This window comes from Neophocaena asiaeorientalis, unplaced genomic scaffold (genome assembly GCF_003031525.2).
Source record: "Neophocaena asiaeorientalis asiaeorientalis breed wild unplaced genomic scaffold, Neophocaena_asiaeorientalis_V1.1 scaffold7, whole genome shotgun sequence".
Classification (NCBI taxonomy): domain Eukaryota; kingdom Metazoa; phylum Chordata; class Mammalia; order Artiodactyla; family Phocoenidae; genus Neophocaena; species Neophocaena asiaeorientalis.
Genome location: NW_020185337.1, coordinates 18,620,656 through 18,644,368, shown reverse-complemented (window position 1 = coordinate 18,644,368; position 23,713 = coordinate 18,620,656). Strand labels below are relative to the sequence as shown.

The 23,713-nt window shown below is 38.1% G+C and overlaps 1 protein-coding gene across 2 annotated transcripts in view; it reads left to right on the top strand.

Moving 5' to 3' along the window:
• Positions 1 to 23,713, top strand: part of MMRN1 (multimerin 1) — a 66,151-nt gene that overhangs the window by 5,567 nt on the left and 36,871 nt on the right. For both annotated transcript variants that reach the window (XM_024736159.1, XM_024736158.1), the window contains 3 exons: positions 301 to 1,138; positions 18,392 to 18,511; positions 21,182 to 21,288. In XM_024736159.1, the coding sequence (XP_024591927.1) occupies positions 552 to 1,138; positions 18,392 to 18,511; positions 21,182 to 21,288 (814 nt within the window). In that variant the 5' untranslated portion in view covers positions 301 to 551. The remainder of the gene's footprint in view (positions 1 to 300; positions 1,139 to 18,391; positions 18,512 to 21,181; positions 21,289 to 23,713) is intronic.

Genomic DNA, 23,713 nt, shown 5'->3' with positions numbered 1-23,713 from the left:
GAGTTTTTGTTTACATGTGTACATGCATATATGTCCTTGAACAAAATGTGGCTCTCTGGATGGGGCACAGTGGAAAGGAAGCATCACAAAACTTTTTCTCAAGTTCCTCGTATAGTAGAAAAAAAATGTTAAACTCCTTGATTCAGCCCATCCAAACAAAATTCCATTATCAACGTGAAATTTCTCTTCAAAATCAGCAGCACGTGAAATACGAGTGAACCTAGGAAAGGAAAGTTACTTCATGTTTCTCTCATGGGTTTTCCTGATAATAATTGCCTGTGTTTTTCCATTTACCCTTAGCCTCGTCAGACACCCTTCACTGCTTCCATAGATCATCCTACCAGAGGTCACAGATCACACAGAACCTACAGAAACAGGAAATCAAACTTCCTGAGTCCACTGCAAAACACAGAAACCTGTTTCCTCTACACATCTCAAATTGGCAAAGTTCTGTCTTAGCAGATTCAGTGTGGAAGCAGCCATCGAAGAGGCTAGAAGGACTTTATCCCCCTCCCAATTTCACACGAGCTTTCTAGCTTCAAACTACTGAAATGAAAGGAGCAAGGCTATTCATCCTCCTTTCTAGTTTATGGAGTGGGGGGATTGGACGTAACAACACTACACATACTTGGACTACACCCGAGGATGAGAACTCCTGGAACTCCCAGACCTCTGCTCCGGCTCCTCTAAGCAAAATACAAAGTCTTCAGGCGCTGCCAACCACCCAGATCCCATCAGTGGAGATGACCATAGCTCCCGAGGCAAGCACTTCCGAGGAGAGTCTTCTGAAATCGACATTGCTTCCCTCAGAGACAAGTGCATCTCCCAAGCGTGTGAGAAACCAAACTCTCACACCCACAGGGAAGACAGAAGTGGTACTGAAGTTACAAACTCTTGCCCTCCCGACCAAATCGAGCATCAGGTTCAGTCCTAAAGCAGAGTCAGTGGTCCTTTCCAACTCCACCCTGAAATTTCTTCAGAGCTTTGCCAGAAAGTCGAATGAACAAGCCATTTCTCTAAACTCGGTTAGAGGCGTTGGAAATCGTTCCCCACGGGAAACGTACCTCAGCAGAGGTGACAGCCCTGGAAGCCAAAGAACCAGCTACCAAAAATCAAGCTTTGAAACAACTAGAGGAAAGTAAGAAACATTCTTTTTTCTTTTTCTTCCTAACTATAAGGTTTATAAGATTGCAAGCTAACAGCTGTCTTACCTCCAGAAAAGGATTTCATGTCCAAGATGAAACCAGATCATGTTTCAGTGAGGTGAGGTAATTAAGTGTTACCTTATCTAAAAGGGAAAAGATGAACAAACAAAACGCAGCAATTTATTTCAATTGAAGTGGTCGAAGTTACTAATAGAGGTGCTTTAACTGGGGATAGTCGGTAACAAACTGTAACCTCACAGTGACTGTTAGTAAATTCAGATCAAGGGTAAGTTGGTCATGCTCAGAACTACATGCACAACATGAAAGAAAAAATGTCATTACAGTTAAGGTGTGAACAGGTTTAAAAACTGAAACAGCCTGCACTGTGGAAAGCTCAAACTAAGCAGAGCTAGGTTGGAAACCTGGTTCCAGTACTGTCTAGATCCTTGACTTGAGCGAGTCAACTGATGTCCCTGAATCTCAGTTTCTTCATTTGTAAAAGACAGATATGGTATAAGGAGTACAGATAAAAATCCCAACTTTGCAGGGTTATCATGCAAGATTCAAATTAATGAGATATGCTCAGACACACGCTTCTCACAGAATAGGTACTCAACAAGTCATCTTTTACTAGGACCATTATACTGAATTATGCCATCATTATGAATGGGTTGACTAGAATGGCCAATTTTTCAAATTGATTTTGATTTAAAATGAGAGAAAATTCAATTTGAATTGTTGAAGCAAAATAATAAGACAAAGCTTAAAGGAGTATCATTAAAGAAGTCTTTCAAAAGGACCAAAAAACAAAAACAAAACCCTGGAAAATGCGCGTCCATGTTCTATTCATTTAATGTTCAAAGTTAAACACCTGACTATATAAAATAATTCAAGTTAATAATAGCAACTAACACCTGCTATGAAAGGCATTGTGTTAACACTGTTGTTGATATAAACATGAGACACTGGGAAGTATATAAGCCAATAGATTTGTATTTATGTATTCTTTATTATTCAAATCCATTTTTCACTGTATTTCAAAGGTTATGGCATTTTTTAAAACATGAAAGTAAATTTGATTTTATAAAAACTTATTAACATGGTGGAATTTGGAACATGCCAATTCACTGTAAAAACAAATGCTACAGATTACAAAATGTTCAACTTAGGATAGATAGACTGTCTAAAACAGACATTTTAACAGATATAAATTAAACTTTCTCATGTTTAGGAACAACAGAATGTGGTCTATTAAGTAAAAAATATAATTTATTGAGAGTCTTTTCTGAGTCATGTATAATATCATTTCTATTAATCATATTTTGTTAGACTATGATTTAATTTTTTAAACCAATTATATAGAAATCTTAGGCACTCATAGGAAATGATTTGAACCTTTTAGAGATGTTATTATAAAGGGATTTTTCAATAGACTAGTAAATATAACCAAAAGAAGGGAACAGCTGAAAGTAAAATACCAATTAAATTTTACATAGCATATAGAAAGTGGCATATGGTTGGTTCATAATTAGAACTAGTAATTGATAATTTGATGAATACTAGTTTTTAAATAAATGCTAGTTGCTTTATCCAAAGACCTCACTGTCAAAGCTTATGAACCCTTACTTATTTGATGACTGTTTATACATTGCTGGTCTCAGGGGAAACAGAATTTTTCAAATAAAAATAATTCCTGCTCCCAAGGAATGTGTTATATAAAAAGCAAGCACTAACATATCTCAGATTTTTAAAAATTCATTATATGTTAGGAGGAAACAAGATATTAAAGGTGTAACTTGCTGAGCGGAACTCCATCCCATGCATTTTCCAATGAAAAGAATCTTAAATTATTTCTAGAGAAAAGAACTAACTGTACTTAGAGATTCTACATCCTGAGGTCCTAGAGAGCTAAGGTTCTCTTTGGTAATACTTTTCTTTTCTTTTATAAATTTATTTCTTTATTTATGTTTGGCTGCATTGGGTCTTCATTGCTGCGTGTGGGCTTTCTCTAGTTGCGGCGAGCGGGGGCTACTCTTTGTTGCGGTGTGCGGGCTTCTCATTGCAGTGGCTTCTCTTGTTGCGGAGCACGGGCTCTAGGCACGCGGGCTTCAGTAGTTGTGTCACGTGGGCTCAGTAGTTGTGGCTCGCAGGCTCTAGAGCGCAGGCTCAGTAGTTGTGGCGCACAGGCTTAGCTGCTCCATGGCATGTGGGATCTTCCCGGACCAGGGCTCGAACCCGTGTCCCCTGCATTGGCAGGCGGATTCCTAACCACTGCGTCACCAGGGAAGTCCCGGTAATACTTTTCATTAAGTATTCGTTCATTAAGTAATACTTCATTAAGTCCCAGACTTCTTACTCATTAGCCATGCAATTGATAATGGTATTAGAGAAAACTTAGGTCCATCTATTATGGCCACAGTGCTGATGCAAATAAGCCTTGGTAAGGTCAAAAGAGGTCTTTCATATTTTCGTTTGATTAGCAAATAATGATAATAGCAAACACTTTATGGCATTTTTCCTAGTACTGTACTATTCCGAGTGTGTGTGTGTATGTGTATATATATGTATACACACACACACACACTCGCATATTTTCAATCCTTTAATCATAACCATAATTCCATGAAGAAGATTCTGTTACTATTTCATTATAGAGAGGTTAAGAAAATTAACTAGGGTCACTTAGCTAGTAAATCCCAGGACAAAAATTCAAACCCAGGCTGGCTGGCTTCAGAGACGTAGCTCTCAATCCGTACATTATACTCCTTCAGCAAATACAGTCTATCATCCCAACTGGGAAAATACAAGTGGCCAGTTTATTTCCCCACTTCTTAGGCTTCAGAGGCTATTCTTTGCCTCCAGAATAAATTCCAGATTTCATTCCCAGTCGGTCATACAATGCCATCCTTGATCTGGCTCCTGCCTACTTCCCCAGCCTCACCTTCTGTGACTTTCTGGCCATGAAAATTTGTAGTTTTCTAGTCCACAATATGCTGTTTGTTAAACCTATCTTTGTTCCCTGTTTGTCCCTCTGGCTAGCATGGTCTTCTTTTCCCATCACCTACTTCTTTTACACCTGATAATAATACCTCCAGGAAGCTTTCTCAGGCTCAGTTATGTGGCCCCTCTAACAGTTCATAGGGCTCTCTTTGAATTCTTCTATCACCGCACTTACAATGCTATAATTACAGTGAACTGTGATCTCCTTGAGTTTAGGGACATATTTCCAGTGCTAGTAAGGTGTTTGGTTTACAATAAGTACACAGTATTTAACAAACTGAATGTAAAGTTTATGGATCTATATGTGAATATATAGATGAATCCTTCCCAAAGAAATATTTCTGCATAATAAAACCTTGTTGACTTGGGACAAACTCATCTTAGGTTTGGGGATTTTTTCCTTACTATTTTTGGAATTTTATAGTGGTTCTATGTAAAAGGAATACTTCTGTCAATAGAATTTTTCTGGCATATTTTTGTCTCATCTTGTACTTTCCCTCATCTTACCACCACAGGAACTCCTGGCTACACCAGAGCTGTGGTTTCCTGTCTGGAAAAGTGGGTGTTGGTCAGTGACCAAGCACTTTGAAACAGGCAGGATAAAAAGAAGAAATTGGGATTAATGCATTTAGGTATTTAACCAACATTTGCTGAGGACCTAATATGTGCCCAGCTTTGTGCTTGTGCTGAGGGTAAACAGTGAAGACAAACTCCCACCTGTTCTGTCCTCACGGAATCTGCAGTCCAGTGGGAAAAGGGCATGGGGAGGAAAAACAGTACATCAGAAATGCTGGTGTTGAATCAAAATGGTGAACAAACATTCTGAACGAAGTTTATGAGAGAACATAACAGGATGAGTGGTCTACCTGGAGGCTATGAGCTTTCCCTGAGAGGATAGTAGGTGAAACGAGATACTGGCATTAACTGCCTACCTAACTTCTCTCACAATCCCAACCCCTGCACACACGTACTTGAATCTTCATCTCAGTGAACGGCTAGTTCCATAACTAGAAACCTTGGGTATACCCTTTATACTTTTTCTCTCCCGGCCTTTACATAATCAGTCAAGAAGTCTTCTTGGTGTTCCCTCCAATATCCCCCAAATCTGCCAGCTTCTCTCCACCTTCACCACACCATGTTATTCTTAGCCACCATTATCTACTACTCAGTCTCTTAACTTGTCCATGTTTCCACTCTTGCCTCCACACAAGTGTGAGATCTTTCAAACTTTTTTTTACTGAATACATTTGACATAGAACATTGTATACATTTAAGGTATTTAAACTTTAATGCAGGTTAATACGTTTCATCTATTGTGATGGGATTTTATGTACTAATCAGGAAGTATGACATTATTTAAAGTTTTCAGATTTATCTCAGAGTTGTTTTTGGTTTTTTTTTTTGCGGTACGCGGGCCTCTCACTGTTGTGGCCTCTCGCGTTGCGGAGCACAGGCTCCGGACACGCAGGCCCAGCGGCCATGGCTCACGGGCCCAGCCACTCCGCGGCATGTGGGATCTTCCCGGACCAGGGCACACACCCACGTCCCCTGCATCAGCAGGCGGACTCTCAACCACTGCGCCACCAGGGAAGCCCTATCTCAGAGTTTTTATATCACTTTTGCCTCCTTGAAATGAAGATATAAATGAAACTGGTTAAGACATTTCTAAGGCAATGACAAAAACTACTGTCTGACTAGTAGTGACTAAAATATATCATTGATTTCAAAATATATTCCTGATTTCAGAGATGTTTTAAAACCTGTAAAATTTAGTATTTTGCTCACATGCTCAAAATCACTTTGTAGCTTTCCAATACATTTAGAATAAAATCCTAAATCCTCACCATGCACACAGGGTCCTGCTTGACATGACCCCTGCCTATCTTTGTGATCTCATTTTCTACCATGCTCCAAGCTCACTCCACTCAATCTCGTCCAGCCACACTGCCCTTCCTCCTGGTTACTGACCATGCCAAGTTAATACATATCTCAAGGAAACTCCTGTTTGCTCTTGAGAGAATGCTCTTCCCTCAGCATTTAGACAAATGGCTCCTTTTCTTATGCAATTTGAGCTTTAATGGCCCTCCCTCAAGTAGACCTTCTCTGACCACCCAATGGAAAGTTGCCATCCTTATCTTATCACCCTTATTGTTTCTTCAGAGCATATATTTGAAATTATTGGGTCTATTTATGCAGACAGTTGTGCATTTTATATTTTTCCACAAAATACATTCTGTGAAAATAGGACCCTTGACCTTCTTACTTACTATTATTCTATTCACTGCCAACAATAGTGCTAAGCACATAGAGAGAGCTCCACAAAACTCTGTGGAATGACAGATTATTGGATGGATTTGGAGTTCACAGCAGAGATAAAGACTAGAAATATAAGTTTGGGAAATATGAGAACTATAGAAATATGGATGCTCAATTGAGGAGTTTTTCTTTCTTTCTTTCTTTCTTTCTTTAATGAAAGGGAGGGAGAGAGGGCAGAAATCAGAGCTCTTCCAGAGAGTTTCCCACTTACCTGTTTGTCATTGTATTTGATTTTGCATATAGAATGGCCATAAATATGGTAAAATGTTAATGAAAGGGCCAGAAGGGAAAAGTTGAATATGAAACAAGATGAATCCTCTATTTGCTGAGTTTATTGACTTTATTTATTTTAGAATTTCACTTGTTTATTCTTTCTATAAACTATGTAACTTGCTTTATGTACAAATAGGTGGCTCAAGTTAAATGAATTCTGATTTCTAACATGATAAACTCTACAAGTCTTTTATTAAACCACTTGTAAATGGAAAATTTTAATTTTAAAATTTAATGGTTTAAAATTACAAAAACTAACCATTAAATTAATTCTGCTGCCTATCGTCATATGCAATTTTCTGCTTAATTCTGTAAATTATGAGGTTTTACATGTGAAAAATCTGGTCAATTAAATTCAGATGCCACCTTAGTCCATTCAGGCTGTTATAACAAAATGAGCGACTGGGTTCCTTATAAACAACAGAAATTTATTTCTCACAGTTCCAGAAGCTGGAAACCCAGGAACAGGTTGCCAGCATGGCCTTTTTCAGATTCCCGACTTCTCATTGTACTCCTACATTGTGGAAGGCATGAGGGATCTCTCTAGGGCCACTTTTATAAGGGCACTAATCCCTTATACCTAACCACCTCCCCAAATCCCCATCTCTCAATATTATCATAATGGGAATTTGGATGTCAACAAATGAATTTTGGGGGGACACAACATCCAGTCTTTATCATTTATAGTTTGCAAAGTTCTTATCAGTGGCCTAGTAGCATCCAAGGGGATTATTCTCACATGCTGTTAAATTATAAAAAGAAATACACCATTATATTAAAGAGTATTTTTTATGTCCTTGAGAAATTAAATGTATCTACTACATTACTGCCAGTGAAAATACTAAAGTATATTCAGTATCTCGGTTTTTTTCTCATTAATCGTTTCCTTTTTTATTTGTTTGATATTTCTACTCACTGCTGAATATACATACACATATTGTATGATACATGGCAGAATTTATACAGTCTAGGTGATTAAACAAGAAATGTTTGTACACTTTCTGTTTCTTTAAATACCAAAATATTAATTTAAAAATGTGTTATTTCGGGAAATGCTAGAAGAGTCAGTTTACAGGAACAACTGGTTTAAGTATAGAATTAAGCATCACAGCACCTGTTAGCTTGCCTTTCCCGAGGCTCTGTGGTCTGCACACTGGGAAAGTCTGACACCTACTGGAATAGAATTTACAATGTCCCTGAATACGTTGAAGTAACAGGATGGGGAAAAGAAACAAAAAAATACAGTTAGGTAAAATAAAACAAATTTGTGAAAAAAGTTTAATTAAGGTACCTTTAAGAATTGTTTCTTAGGTATAATGTACGTATTTTTATATCTCATTCAGTGTACCTCTTAAAAATGTACTGTCATTGGCTTTAAAACTTTGAAAATAGGTTGGATCCAAAAAGCAAACTCCATGCACATCCTGAGAGGGGACACACTCAGCTCATTCTCCTAAAATTTTACACTGAGAAATTATTAGTAGTATTATTACTGTATGTACACAATGATTTGTGACTCTGAGGTACTCTATGGCATATATCATTAAAAACTCAACTACATACTACACTGTGCCCCACGTGGAAGGCAAATCAGCGCCTGACCAAAGATTTTCATTGCAAAAGTTGGTATGTAAAAGGGGTTTCATCTTAAAACCTAAATTAACCAGAAAATTAAAGTATCAGAAATTCCCCATAATCTGAGCTTTTCATGATTGCCTCTCAAGATTTGTTTCAAATATTTACACGATTCTTTTATAAAACTGATACTTCTATCCCAGTTTATATATTATATAGACTTTTGAAAAAGGATGGACTATATAAAGGTATTTACACTAAAATAAAATGAACCACAATATTTTTTTTAATTTGAAAATAGTAATTTTCTTAAGGAGATTTGTATCAAGATGGACTTATCTTTTGGACTAATAGCCAAAACTAAATATAAAAAGTCTAATGCTTTATTTGTGTGTGATTTACATATTAAAAATCTTTTTACTAAATCTAAATGCTTACTTCCAATTTCTGTTAATATTTCTTTCACACTGGGTATATTTCCTTTCTCATTTATGACTGATGAACTACCTGTAAATCCTGGTCTCTCATAATAATTAATAATTTCATCTTTTTTTTTAGTTTGAAAAAATAAAGATTACATAACATTTAGGAAGTATTTTTGTTCATAACTACTTAAGACTATAAAGACATTTAGAATATATTTCTGAGAGCTAAGCCTCCTCATATGAATTGAACATCACCAATAATAGTCTTCTGTCATGGTTTTCTGGAACTTATTATTGACCTGATACACATAAGCAATTATGGTTAAGACGAATTTATCAGGTCATTACAGAAACAAGAAAGGAGCAACCTCTACTTGTGTACGAGGCCAAAAACAAAATGGGAGATATATACATACATATATATAGCTATATAGGTATCTATTCCTGTCATAAAAAATCTTACTGAGCTCTCTGAATCATCTAGGCATTACCAGCAGCAGCAAGTGTTTTACATATATTAAGTCATTTAATCTCACAACAATCCTGTGAGGTAGGTAATATTATTATATTTATTGTATCGATGAGGAAGCCACATTTAACAAACAAGCTAATGGCTAATAAGTTGTTTCATTTTCTCTTGGTCCTTATTGAATCCCTAAGTTCATCTCAATAACGGGATGACAGGAAACAAAGTCAAAATGTCCTTAAATATATCATCTCCCCAAGCAGAGAATCTTCTCCAACTTCCAAGAGAAAATTACATATCATTGGCTAGTTTATGGAGGGGATTTTGCGTTTACCTTGATTTCTAGTGAATAGCCTCAGGACTTGGTATTTTCATGCTATCGTGTCAATTCAAATCACAGGTTATGAATATAAATGTTTAAACACTGTCTTCTAAATTGTCTTCTATGAACAGGATGACAAGCAATTTATTAATCTGTGTTCTAAGGACTAGTATAAATAAATAACATTGATTCTTAGATTGATGTCTTCTATTTCTTAAGGAAAATACTTGTCATGGTCATTATTTAAATGAATCCTTTGTTGCTTCAGTCCACTCTCAATTCAGGATAAGAATGGATATGTTTGGACCAGGGTTTGGTCAGGGTACACTTCAAATGGCAAATGACCAATTAATGCAATCTTTGTTTTTAATTTAGTGTTTTCAGGGCTCCTTGGGAGACTGGATTTCTAAAATGTTGCAACCAAAAGTACAGTGATTGTTTACTTACAATGCTTTTCTTAGTTCATTATCCACAAGACTTCAAGTTGTCTCTGTCAAAATAGAATCCTTTTCTCCCTCTTGTAAGTTCTGCAAGCCAGGCTCATGTTCATAAATAACAAAAGATGTCTGCTTTTTCTTCAAACAAACATTTTACCTATTAACTTGGAAAATCCAAAGGATCAATACAAGCTTTTTTCAGTACATGTTGCCACACAAAAGCAACAGTGTTATTACCATTAAAGAGAATCCCAAATGCAGTCTGCTGTTTGGAGTGTTCGGACCCCACGGAAAGCTCAATACTTCAAAGAAACCGCTCTCCGTCGGCCATAATCACTCTGGAAAGGTACAAAGGATTTCTAGATTTAAGCAAAATACTTGTCTGGGGTCATTACATTTGCTTTTATACTGGCCTGTCACCATTTCACCATGCTGAATTTTCTGTTTTTAAACTTCTATTTTCAGATTATTTCGTTTTAAATTTATATTTACATTTTTAACATCTCTTAATGAGCTTATTTCATCGGTGGCATAAACCTAATTACAAGTCACACCAGGGGCTCTTTGGCTGTGGATTGTTCTTCCAATTTACACTGGATCAAAGGTTGCTGGGCCACTGGCAATCTGCTCTTTTGCCTACTCAACTATTTTAGTCATGAAATGGTTTCACTATTTAGGGTTTTAAACAATCTCTGCAGGTGACACTGATTTATTCTCACAAACAATATCTTTCTGTTTGTCTATCTGTCTTTCTAACAACCATCTCTTTTCTTTTTTTTTCAGTACCCAGGGTATGCAGGGACGGTGGTATTTTTTCCTGCCTCGCCCCCGCGCCCTCCATAGTCATTCAGCCAATGCTCACGTGACAGACAATGTGTGCTTCTGATGAAGTTAGACATTCTCTGTGATTAGGATAATCAGTGGATTTGCAGGAGAAATCTACTTTTAAAATATCCCTTTATCATGGTGTCTTTATTAATTTTAAAATTTTTATTTCCTGTTTTTGCCGTACTTAGTTTCACATTATTTTGCCAAGTATCACCATGCTTGAACAAAATGTACCAACGTGTCTTTTCATGCCTTTATGGAGCTGAATCTTCAAACTTCTCATTCAAGAGAACCTTGCACAATAAGCTGTACAGTGCTCAATTTATCTGCCTTAGACAGATGAATGGCTGAGTCAGCTTTATTTGTAGAGGAACATGTGGTCCAAAGAGGCCTAAATATTCCAAAGCAGATGCTTACTAACTTCAGTGACTCTACTCTGGGGGAAGATGTGTTCCTTCTTTGTTTTTTAACATTTAGGTTGACTTTTGCGTTATTTTGATTATAATAATAATTATTATTTTACGCATAGAGGTCTTATGTTCTACTGATTTAGTGGTGTACATCTCATATTAATTTGAACTCATAGTGATTTGATTTTACAGTCATGTAGCATTTCCTTTAGTACTAGATTTTGTAAATCATTTCTGCCTCTACCCTCGATAAAAAACCTCAGAAAACAAACGAGAGGGAAGAATATAAATGTAACATAACAAGGTATATATTCACAATAGGGAAAAAATGACAGAAACAGAAAAGTAGAGAGAAAAAAAACGTGCTATAATCCAATCATTCAATCTATAGTTATTAAGAACTTTCTACAGTTTGGTATAGGATGTTTTATAATAAAATAACTGGTATTACAACAGAAATGAGGCTGATTTTTGTTTTCCTAAACAGTATCTATATGATTTTGGATGGCTTCTACCAGGATGTCATCTAAAAATAGGTATTTTAATAAAGGTTCTTTTTGTCTGATCATGGCATTTTTGTGGCAAATGGCCTACTTTGATGTTGTTAAAGTTTCTCAGCCACTGGAGCGTGGTCAATTCATATTCCTCTACTATCTTATATGTTGAAGACAGTAAGCGTACATGGATGGATATAAACAAAGGTTTTTAGAAACGGGCTTGAGAAAAGTTATGGATACAGTATGGTCTAACTGATAAGACATGTGGATCAGAACAGCAATTCAGCTAAATCTTTCTGTAAGGCAGGATTTGTTATTCTTAATCATATCATTTAAAATTGTGCTATATTTGATACAAAATAGATGTGTACCTAATTTTACCATATGTATCCTTAACAGTGTATCGTCCACTTTTATATTTTAGCTTTATGTAAGAAAAAAATCATCGTATGGTATTATTTCTGTAACTTGCTTGTATCACACAAGTTTATTATGAGTTATATTTGGGTTATTGAATATTACAGTTCATTTGTTTAACTGGTGAATAATGCCTATGTGTAAATATTTCAATGTATTTCTCCATTCTACGGTAAATGGACATTTAAACTACTTTTAGGTTTTGATAGTTATGAATAATGCGTGCTACTATAAATACTCAGATAACATGATTCCTGGAACACATGGGCAAGAGTTTCTCTAAAGTATATATCTAGAAGTGTAACTGCTGGGTCAGTATACGCATGTTCATTATTACATGATATTAACACATTGTTTTTCAAAGTTGTTTTACCATATATTTCTACGAAGAGTATATATGAGATTCTAGTTCTCTGTATCCTCTGAACACGTGAGATTGTCAAATTCTCAAAATTTGCTTATTTGGTGACATACACCAAGAGCCTGGAAAGGCCTTTCCTAGCCTTCATGAATTGGGCCTGGTGTCAACCAGCAGCTTTACCAGAAACCCGAGGTCTGTGTGATGCAGCAATGTTGGCTGCACCTGGAAAACGCTTGAGTTCACAGGAGATGAAGGAAGGCACATCTGGGGACTCAAAGCCCACTTCTTCCTTTATAGGAAGCACCTTGGCACACGAGAGGCTTGCCCCCTCGAAGGCTTTCCCCCTTAGTGCTAGTTCTGAGGGGTTAGCCATCCCCTCTGAGAATGGAGGTTTGGAGAGAGAGAGCACGTGTGTGAGCACGAGACTCCTAAGTCACAGCTCAGTCAATATCCCAGATTTCAAACGCAAGAGCTGAGAACAGTCTATGGGTTGCAAATCTCTAGAAAAGGACCTTCCCTCACTCCCTCAAAAAGCGGAGGGAGGGGCTTCCCTGGTGGTGCAGTGGTTGAGAGTCCGCCTGCCGATGCAGGGGACACGGGTTCGTGCCCCGGTCCGGGAAGATCCCACATGCTGCAGAGCGGCTGGGCCCGTGAGCCATGGCCGCTGAGCCTGCGTGTCTGGAGCCTGTGCTCCGCAGCAGGAGAGGCCACAACAGTGAGAGGCCCGCGTACAGCAAAAAAAAAAAGAAAAAAAAGCAGAAGGAAATCAACCAGCCTCAAGAGGCGTGAGAGAGAAAGCAAGAACCTGAGGGTTTAAGAACCCATTCCATCTCCTAGTTCGGTTTCTGGAAAGAAGCAAGCCAATATAGCAGTGACTGTCTACAACTTGTCTATAAGAATTCCCTGAGAAGCCACTGAGGACCAAGTCTCCAAGACGACTACCTTTCCATTGGAGGTGGTTGTCAGAACTGTAGCCTACACGCATGCTTCCCAGCTGCCAAGGAATCCGTCCAAGCAGTTCCAAGACTGTAGCCAGTTTGGTCAGAGGATCCTACTGGTATTTCTCCCCCATGTGCTGAGGTGGACTTGCCTACCGCAGAGGAGCCTAGGAAAGTCCAGCCTCTGTTTCGCTCACCACCCTGAAAAACGTACCCAATAGGGAGGAGGGTGGAAGAGGTGACTGTATCCCCTTGAAGAAAGTGAAGTGGGGAGTCTGCCTGAGACTCAGAGCTGAATTTGACAGAGGATATAGGCTGAAATAATCAAGGCCTCACTCCTTTCTGAGCATGCTGGGGTTTAATCTTCATGGGAGAAGATCAAAACATTTTACCTCCCCAGCAGAGATCACAGACGAGCTAATCTAGACATCTGGGCAATTTCCAGGTAGAATGCATTTAGGCCTCCATGTATCCCATGGTATTTAGCACCACCAATGTTTGTTCCTCCTGGAAAAGCTTCCTTTTTACATACATATTTACACACTTAAAAGCAGTTCAATGCCTGCTAGCTTGGCTCATACAAAAGAGGGTTAAAACTCTCACTGAGGAAAGACCAAAATGTGTCCAATTGTATAAAGGCCTCTTCCCTTGCAAGAAACAGGGAGACAGCTGATTTCCTCCCATTTTTCCTCTTTTGCAAAAGAAGTCTTAATTGTAAGCTCGTGTTGTAATTCGAAGACCCATTCTCAGGCCATTTTCCCCCTGACTCTAGCCGATGTTGGAGCCAGGCAGTGTTACAAAAGAAAGTCATTTTCTTCTTTATCGTAACTCCAGTATACCACATACAGTAGGAAGTCATATAGAATTAAGAACATAATACGTTGCCATTTATAGAATAAAAGCACGTAGCTAAAAGAGCCACATTATCAGAAAGGACAGGTACCAACTTACTGATAAGAGTTCTATATCCAGTTGATTCTTAGATATTATCTCCATTAGAAAACATTATCTCCATCTTCAAAATACTTCAACCCTCTCCAGCCACTCTCAGATGTGTTTAATACGTAAGAGAATTCTTAGTGAGATTGTTGAAAATAGCTCTTATCAAGTTTTGTCTGTGTTTTGGAAGATTTTTTTGCTTTGCTTTACAGTCAGCTAAATGTAGGCCAAGTCTGACCACCGTATTTATTATTTAAACTGCAAATAATTATACACAATTCCTCTTTGTCCTGTTACTGCCTTAACAATCTCAACCTTCCTTAAATCCCTATTTGTCTAATAACATTGTCCCACCTGTTTTATTTCTTTAGTCTCTGCCTTTCATTAACTCACTCTAAAGACACAGGTGTGCTTTTTATTCCATGCTGACCACCAATTTGGAAATAGACGATCTTTCTCTTAGCTCCCATTTCACTAATTTTATTTCTTATATTTGCTATTTATTTTTACTGTGCTTACTCCTTAGACTGACTGGTATGATCACATGTCTCTTCTTTTCCCTTCCTGTTAAATTAGCAGGTATATCGCTGACATACCCCATTTTGGAAGGGCTTTTTCTCAGGATGACCAGAGCAAAATGACACCAAGGAGGCGTCTTGGGTGGAAATTCCTCTAACCCAGGCACAGAACATGTTCTGCAGTGGAGAGTTTTCCTGATTTACAGTCCCTCATTTCTCCTTTACCCTCTCACACAACATGGTAATCGGGGCAGGTTCCATTAAGGACACACACCTGTATCTATACCTCCAGGCGATCATATTAGGCATGGGTGAAAAACCAACCCCTGCGTAAAGGCAAGATTTCTAGTCAGGGAGCAATATCTTACCGCCTGATTCAGAGGACCCCCACTAATATCAGGTTTAATATTTTGCTACAGTCATCGGCGAGCCAACCCCTCTTAACCAATCCTAACAAAATAGACATAGACAAACATGGACAAAGAAATCCAAAGTCTTAGGACTCCATCCTTTGAGTACCTCAGCAGCTGTAACCTTTTATATTGTCTCCCTCAGGGTGGGAATCTAACCCACAATCCTGAGAAGGTTATTAGACAACTTTAGGTGCTGGCACATTTTAACAATGTTACTCACCCAAAAGACGTCTGATCCAGGTGCGGTTTCTTCTCTCAAAAGTGAAAGTAGCACCAAGGAGCCTGGAGAGCAGCAGCGGGAAGCAGCAACGCGACAGCTGACCCTCTAGACAAGTTTGGTCTGGGTGACTGCTCAGGGTGGGTGACGAGGGTCTGCTCTCTGCCAGGGGCTGTGGTGCCTTTGGCAGGTAGTCATGAGATTTACATCCCTTTGTGGTGGCCAACATTGCTACCGAGCAAGGGCTCCTTGCTCAATGTGCACAGAAGCCAATACCAAGGCACCGGCTTTTGAGAAAAATAAAAGCTCTGCTGCGAGATCGACCGGCAAGGAAACAGGAAGCAAGGCTCTCGCATCTGTCTTCGCCATCCAGGGCTCGGGGTGAAGTTGAGGGGGATTAGGGAAATTTCAAACTTGGAAGCTGATTGGCTAGGCTTGAATTAGTCCATATAAGCTCCCACTGTTGCTGGGAGCCAGATTTTCCTTGTTGAAGAACTTCTCATTTCATCAAAGCCTCAACACGTCTATTCTTTGAGTTCCATAGACTGAAGACTCTCGGCTCTGGGGTTATACCGCACACGTGGGTTCCTGTCTTGCTCATGCCCGGGGCTGTCTGTAAAATAACTCAAGGCTTGATTAATCAACATCCTCTTTAAGGATGCAAAACCAGTTTAAGCTGGTCAACGTTTTACATGCTGTTAAATTTAACAAGAACAATGTTATTTTTCCTATTATAAACAGTATCTCCCTTAAATTTGCTGTTAGCACATCAAACTATAACTGATCTTTTTTTTTTTTTTTTTTGCGGTACGCGGGCCTCTCACTGCTGTGGCCCCTCCCGCTGCGGAGCACAGGCTGCAGACGTGCAGGCTCAGCGGCCATGGCTCACGGACCCAGCCGCTCCGCGGCATGTGGGATCCTCCCGGACCGGGGCATGAACCCGTGTCCCCTGCATCGGCAGGCGGACTCCCAACCACTGCGCCACCAGGGAAGCCCCCTATAACTGATCTTAACTGTATGGCTAATCTTTTTTATTAATTATAAAACATTTTATATTGATCTTCACTAAACTGATGAACTCATTCATTATAATCATTTACATATAGACTCCTTTATATTTTCTTTCTTCATAATCATATCACCTGCTGCTAATAAGTTATTTTTTTCCCTCATTTTAGATCCTTACATCATTTATTTATTTTCATCTTACTGCACATTGTTCAATGGAAGTAACAGATCTACGTCTGAGTCACTACCTCAGTCTAATATTGATATCTGCATAAGGGCAATTTTGGATTTTGACTTAGCTTATAGCTAAACAATAGAGATTCTGGTTTTAGCTCTGATTTATTCTTAATTTACTTTTATCTTACAGTGCTTTTTATTGTTTAGCCTCCATGTGTTTGTATTTTTTACAGATCTTTTCCTGTAATTGATATCTAGTCTCATAGCGTTGTGGTTGGAAAAGATACTTGATACAAGTTTCTTAAATTTACCAAGGCTTGATTTGTGACCCAAGATATGATCTATCCTGGAGAATGTTCCATGAGCACTTGAGAAAAATGAGTATTCTGTTGTTTTGGGATGCCATGTCCTATAAATATCAATTATGTCCATCTTGTTTAATGTATCATTTAAAGCTTGTGTTTCCTTATTTATTTTCATTTTGGATGATCTGTGCATTGGTGAAAGCGGGGTGTTAAAGTCCCCTACTATGTCTGTGTTACTGTCAATTTCCCCTTTTACAGCTGTTAGTATTTGCCTTATGTATTGAGGTGCTCCTATGTTGGGTGCATAAATATTTACAATTGTGATATCTTCTTCTTGGATCGATCCCTTGAGCATTATGTAGTGTCCTTCCTTGTCTCTTGTAATAGTCTTTATTTTTTATTTTTTTTTTTTCTGCTGTACGGGCCTCTCACAGTTGTGGCCTCTCCCATTGCGGAGCACAGGCTCCAGACGCACAGGCTCATCGGCCATGGCTCACGGGCCCAGTCTATTTCCAAGATTTTGGATCATCTTTACTATCATTATTCTGAATTCTTTTTCAGGTAGACTGCCTATTTCCTCTTCATTTGTTAGGTCTGGTGGGTTTTTACCTTTCTCCTTCATCTGCTGTGTGTTTTTCTGTCTTCTCATTTTGGTTATCTTACTGTGTTTGGGGTCTCCTTTTCACAGGCTGCTAGCCATGAAGCACTAGTCCTCTCCCTGAGCTCCGACCAAAGCCCCAGCCTCAACTCCCAGCCCCACCCGCCCCGGTGGGTGAGCAGACAAGCCTCTCGGGCTGGTGAGTGCCGGTCGGCCCTGATCCTCTGTGCAGGAATCTCTCCGCTTTGCCCTCCGCACCCCTGTAGCTGCGCTCTCCTCCACGGCCCCGAAGCTTCCCCCCCTCCGCCACCCGCAGTCTCCGCCTGCGAAAGGGCTCCTAGTGTGTGGAAACCTTTCCTCCTTCATGGCTCCCTCCCACTGGTGCCGGTCCCATCCCTATCCTTTTGTCTCTGTTTATTCTTTTTTCTTTTGCCTTACCCAGGTACGTGGGGGGTTTCTTGACTTTTGGGAGGTCTGAGGTCTTCTGCCAGCGTTCAGTAGGTGTTCTGCCAGCGTTCTGCCATGTGTAGATGTATTTCTGATGTATCTGTGGGGAGGAAGGTGATATCCGTGTCTTACTCTTCCGCCATCTTCTCAAATCTCCCCTTACAGTGCTTCTTTACTGTCCATCAGTACAGTAATGAAGTAACATATGTTTTCTGTCATTTCTACATATTTTAAAGCCAGATATCAAGTTTTCAATGTATCTGATACACAGTACTGACAGTATAGGTCTATGCAAATAACTTTGATGAAAAGAATTCTTTCTGACAATTCTTTTCTAACAAAAATTATCTCTTCCTTAGGAACTGGTGTGCTTATGTACATACCAGATTATCTCCAACAGTGATACTGGACAACCAAGTCACTTATATTCCAGCTGGCAAAGGGCCCTGTGGCTGGACCAGTGGATCCTGTCCTCAGAGGTATGTAATATTTTTTGAAAATACCTACTTCTTGTACCATAATCATGTGTGGCCTGGAATATATAGAGAAAGTTAATCATCCCAGGTACACGTAAGTATAGGAGGGTCAGGGTAGGGTCATCACATTAAACTGGAAGTATGATCTTAAATAAGTTAAAATGCAGAAACTAATTATACTTGCTTCATGTGGGTGTTTTTAGAATATGTGAGATAAATGGAGTAATATGTTTAGCCTAGTACCTGGTACTCTGTGAGTCTTCAGTGAATGTTAACTCATGTGTCTTTCTATTTTTACTATGACTATTACTTTTATTCTATGACCTGAGCAACAATCCTGTCCTTTAATTCCATTAAATTCATACACAGTTTTAAAGGACTATTGATAATTTCCCTTTCATACTAGGCCAAAGAGAAGTCCATAACGTTGCAAGCCACTAATTGCTATTATGCATGGTAAAGCAACTAAGTAGGGCCTTTCTTCTTGTGTCTATTGTAATGACTTATTTAGGGGTTTTGTTTTAATTATGTAATTGTCCTAAAATGTGGGGCTGAGTAATTGATAAATTCTCTGAATTCATACAGTCACAGTAGCTCAGCTGGGGGTGTTTCAGGAATGCCTGCAATAAAAACTAAAATTGTCGTTCAGGCCATGATGGCTCATGTTATACAAATAGTCATACAAATAACTCAGGCAGTGAATCTGACACACTGGCAATCTGGAACAGTGTGCAATAAGGATACATAAAATCAAGGTGTTTCGTAGTCCCTAAAGAAATAGCTAGGGCTCATGGTCCAGAGAGCTAAGCATATCTTAGGGATTTGGGAGAGCTGAGCTCCAGTTCTGTTTCTGGCATTTACTCCCTTTGTGACAATTTCCTAGTCAACCTGAGATACAAAGAATGCACTGTTAATTCTTTAGTAATGAAACTATTACCACAGTAACCCCCATCATTCTGCCCTTCTGAGTTCAAGGTGAGCTTTTTTCTCTCTTTAAACAAACTAGGAATAGGTATCTTTATTCTCATTTCTTATCTTTCTCTGCATCTGAATGGTTCTCTCCATTCACTCACTATTTCAGTGCATATGCACTGTTTGTCACTTTTTCTTTCTGTCTGAGCCGCATAAGCCAGCGATCCAGTTTGCCAAAGCAGGAACATTGAGTCCAATAATAATGCAACTAACTGCTTGAGTTCACCTTAATCAACTCTAAAGAATCCTTTCTAAGCTACCTCACTTCCTGTTTAGCACTAGCTGTTGGACTAGATATGATATTTCACTGAACAGAGTTATTTGCTGAGTATAATTTACAGAAATAAACATAGATGAATGATTAGCCTACTTTCAGAGATGGAAGGAGTCTTACAGCTCATTTTAAAATTGAGGAATAATTTCACACATAATTAATTGCCCATCAGGTTATAGCAGAAACTAAAACCCAGTCTGTTATAATACATAATCCATGAGAGTGACTACTGTTGTCACCACATAGTCATACGTAACAAACTCTAGATAATAACAGGAGAGGCTAACCCATGCGGAGTGGATTAAAATCCTAGCTCGGTAACTTTTAGATGTGGGACTTTCAGCAAGTATTCCATCTCTCTGTTCCTCAGGTTCTTCATCAGCACGTCAAGATAATAATAATACTTTCCTCATAGAACTAATATGAGGACTAAACAAGATAATACCTACCCATTTCACAGAATCATTTGATAGATATTAGCTAAATGTTGAAGTCATGGGGATAAAGATAATATGGCCAAATTGGATTTATGATTTACATTTACATACATAACGCCTGCAATTTAGGGCCATTCACTACTTATATTGATTGTTAATTTGAAATGTTATAGTTTCTTTATTTCCCTTTCATGGTTTCTTCTCAAACACAACATTTTCTCATGTTAGATCCTCTTCCCTTCCTCACCTCCCTCTCAGAGAAATACTAGATGAGAGAAATAATAGATGGTACAATTTAAAAACTTGAGATATGAGAAAGTACAGGTTGAAGTCACAGTGGAATATCTAATTTGTTTTGAGTTATTTGATATTGATCTGGAGGAAAACATCCTTTTAACTATAATGATTTAAGAAATAAGAACTAAAAAAATTATTCCCATAAACTATTTAAAAATTAGAATTACAATAAGTTTTAACATTGGTTTAGTGAAAAGCATTACCAAGGGAAAAGTTATAGAGTCTTAGAAAACATAATGAGAGGTATAAATTTAAAATACCAAAAAGTATAAACCTTAATGCTTTTTGTAATGTACTTAAGGAAATCTAAGTTTGACAATAATATTGATGATGAAGATTATTATAATAAGAAGAACAGATAACACTTACTGAATGCTTATTTTTAAAAAATATTTACTTATTTATTTGGTTGCATGGGATCTTAGTTGCGGCAGGTGGGCTCCTTAGTTGTGGCATGTGGGCTCCTTAGTTGTGGCACGCAAACTCTTAACTGCAGCATGCATGTGGGATCTGCTGACCAGGGATCGAACCTGTGCCCCCTGCATTGGGAATGTAGAGTCTTATCCACTGCACCACCAGGGAAGTCCCTGAATGTTTTTTATATTCCAGGTATCATCCCAAACACTTTTATTCCAATTGATAATTTAATGTGAGACAAATAATCTGTTTTCCCCCAACTGCTCTCCTCTCTAGATCTCAGAAGATATCAAATCCTGTGTACAGGATGCAACATAAGATTGTTACCTCATTAGAATGGAAGTGCTGTCCTGGATTCAGTGGACCAAAATGTCAGTTAGAAGGTATATTCTAATTTTAATTTCATAATAACAATGAGAAGCATAAAACTTCTAAAGAATAAGCAACTGATTCCAGTGAAGAGTTGCAATTTATCTTTTGAGCAAAGTTAATTAACATGTAGCCAAACTATCAAGACTGTTACTTTCTTCGAGCTTCCTAATTTAGTAGCTGTGATATCTCATAAGCTGTCCTTTAACTTCTCTCATCATTTTCATGTTGGTTTCACAGGATGAATAATTGGAGACCTGACTACGTATCTTACTGTTTCTTAGCTATATGGCATAGACACGTGCCTTGTTAAAATATCAGAAATCCTAATTGTATATTTTTAAATAAACTGTCATTAGCAGTGACCCTATGTAAAAATAAGATTACCCTCTAGTTTTGTTCCAGTTCAGTTATTTGAAATAATATCGTCTATAAATGAAATTCAGTTGTAAAGAATATACCAATATGACATGAATAATCCTGCTTTTTAAAAAATCTCCTAATGGAGCCATTTTTTCAACGGATTTTAAGGATTTTCTGGTGGCAAAAGGCTGATCAAGTAAGTACATGGTAACCTGCTGTGGCCTAGCATCCATGTGGCTGTTATTTTGCTTTGGGCTTTAAACAGGTTCCCTGTGAAACATAAGATATGGCCTCCGCATACATATTTTAAATGAATGAATATTACAAGGAAGGCTATTAGCGGTAGTGGGGAATTCAATCAGCAGTGTAAGAGACTGTGATTAAAAATTAATGTAAGTGTGGAGAAACCATTATGATTCACATTTTACAAAAAGAAAGTTGTAATATAAAAGCTCTAGAAAACCTGCAGTTTAGTTAAGGATATTATATATGGCTCTTCTAGCCCATTCGTTGAGAATCTATAGGCAAATTTCACTGTAACGCTATTTATTCTGGATATGGCCTTAATTTCAAAGATGTTATAAAAATTTAATACATTTCCAGAGTACAGCATGAATATGTACTTCATTTATAACCAGGTAAAATAAAGTTTTAAACAAAATATCATCTATACCAAAAATATTTGCAAACAAGATACTTTACCATATTCTAAAAAAGAAAAACTCCAAATATGATCCTGCTTTCAAAGGATTTCTAATTTCCATGAGATGCACAGATATACTCACAGCAGTAAAACCTATTTGTTTATAGTCTGTGTATGACAGACAGTTAAGAGTATTTAGAATTATATTTCTGAAGTCTAAGATTAATTTTTATATTTCTCTCCTTATGAAAAAGGATTTTAATTCCATCATCATTTCTTAAATATTCAGTGTTTGTTCACAATATACCCTTCTAGAAATTTCGAATGTCGTTCCACACCCTATCGTACATAAGAGATAGGAAGCAAAGTCTGTATGTCAAAGAATGTCATGGTGTCCAGCTGATGAGGACTGTGTTGTTTCATGCTTCTTCCTTTTATACCTGCTAATGGATTATTAATCACTATGATGGACTGTATAAGCCTAGGAGGGAAAAACATAGAATTCCATCATTATAAATATACACACAAGAGACAAGACTAGTTGACAGTTTTGAATACCTGCTACGTACTATTTTTCCCTTTTTTAGAAAAGTAGTATATGAAATATTTAAATGGAATTCAAACAGTTTAGCTTTGATTGCTTACTAACACCTCATGTTCTAATGGATGCAACCTGTGGATATCTTTAATACTGGATTCACAAATCGTTATCTTGAATCCCCATTAACAAAAATGTCCCAGAACAGTTCTATGACTCTCTGTCACAATACTGTAACTAGAATTACTCATAATTCAGGTGTGTGCTGATTAAACTGCTGTGGGAAAGACTTCTTTCTATTGAAATCTATGGTAGGAATAATTTTCTGATGGCAGATATGCCCATTGTGTCATTTTGTCATACAATCAACTCTAATACAACTGTGATTCCAAAAGAACTGACTGTTGCTCCCTACGGCATCCTGACCATCCTCATCTTCACTTTTATGGAAGTACATAAAAGCTGTTGAATTCTTTATTACTGAAGTTGATGCACTGGTAGTATCAAGAACTACTGAGTCCCTTTGTCCCTTGAGCCATTCTTCATTATCTCATCTATCCTTGGAGCAGGCAGTGGGGAGGTACACATATTTTCCTTCTGATTCCTACCCAATTATGTGCCAAGGTCCCCCTCCCCTTTTCATCACACTTTATATATGTGCCAACAGTCTTTTATTCTTATGTGGGAGAGAAAATTGTCAGGTTTCCTTTGACAGCACTCTCCACACTGTCTCATATGACAAGCAGCTCCAAATATGGCAAGAATAATCAGTGTGACTGATCCATTCTTTAAAGCTCTTCAGAGCCCTCAAGGGTTTGGAAAACCTGGTTATGTAGCTACCGTGATAATTACTTCAGTGCTAGTCCTTTACAACAAGAGGAAATTATTTTATTCA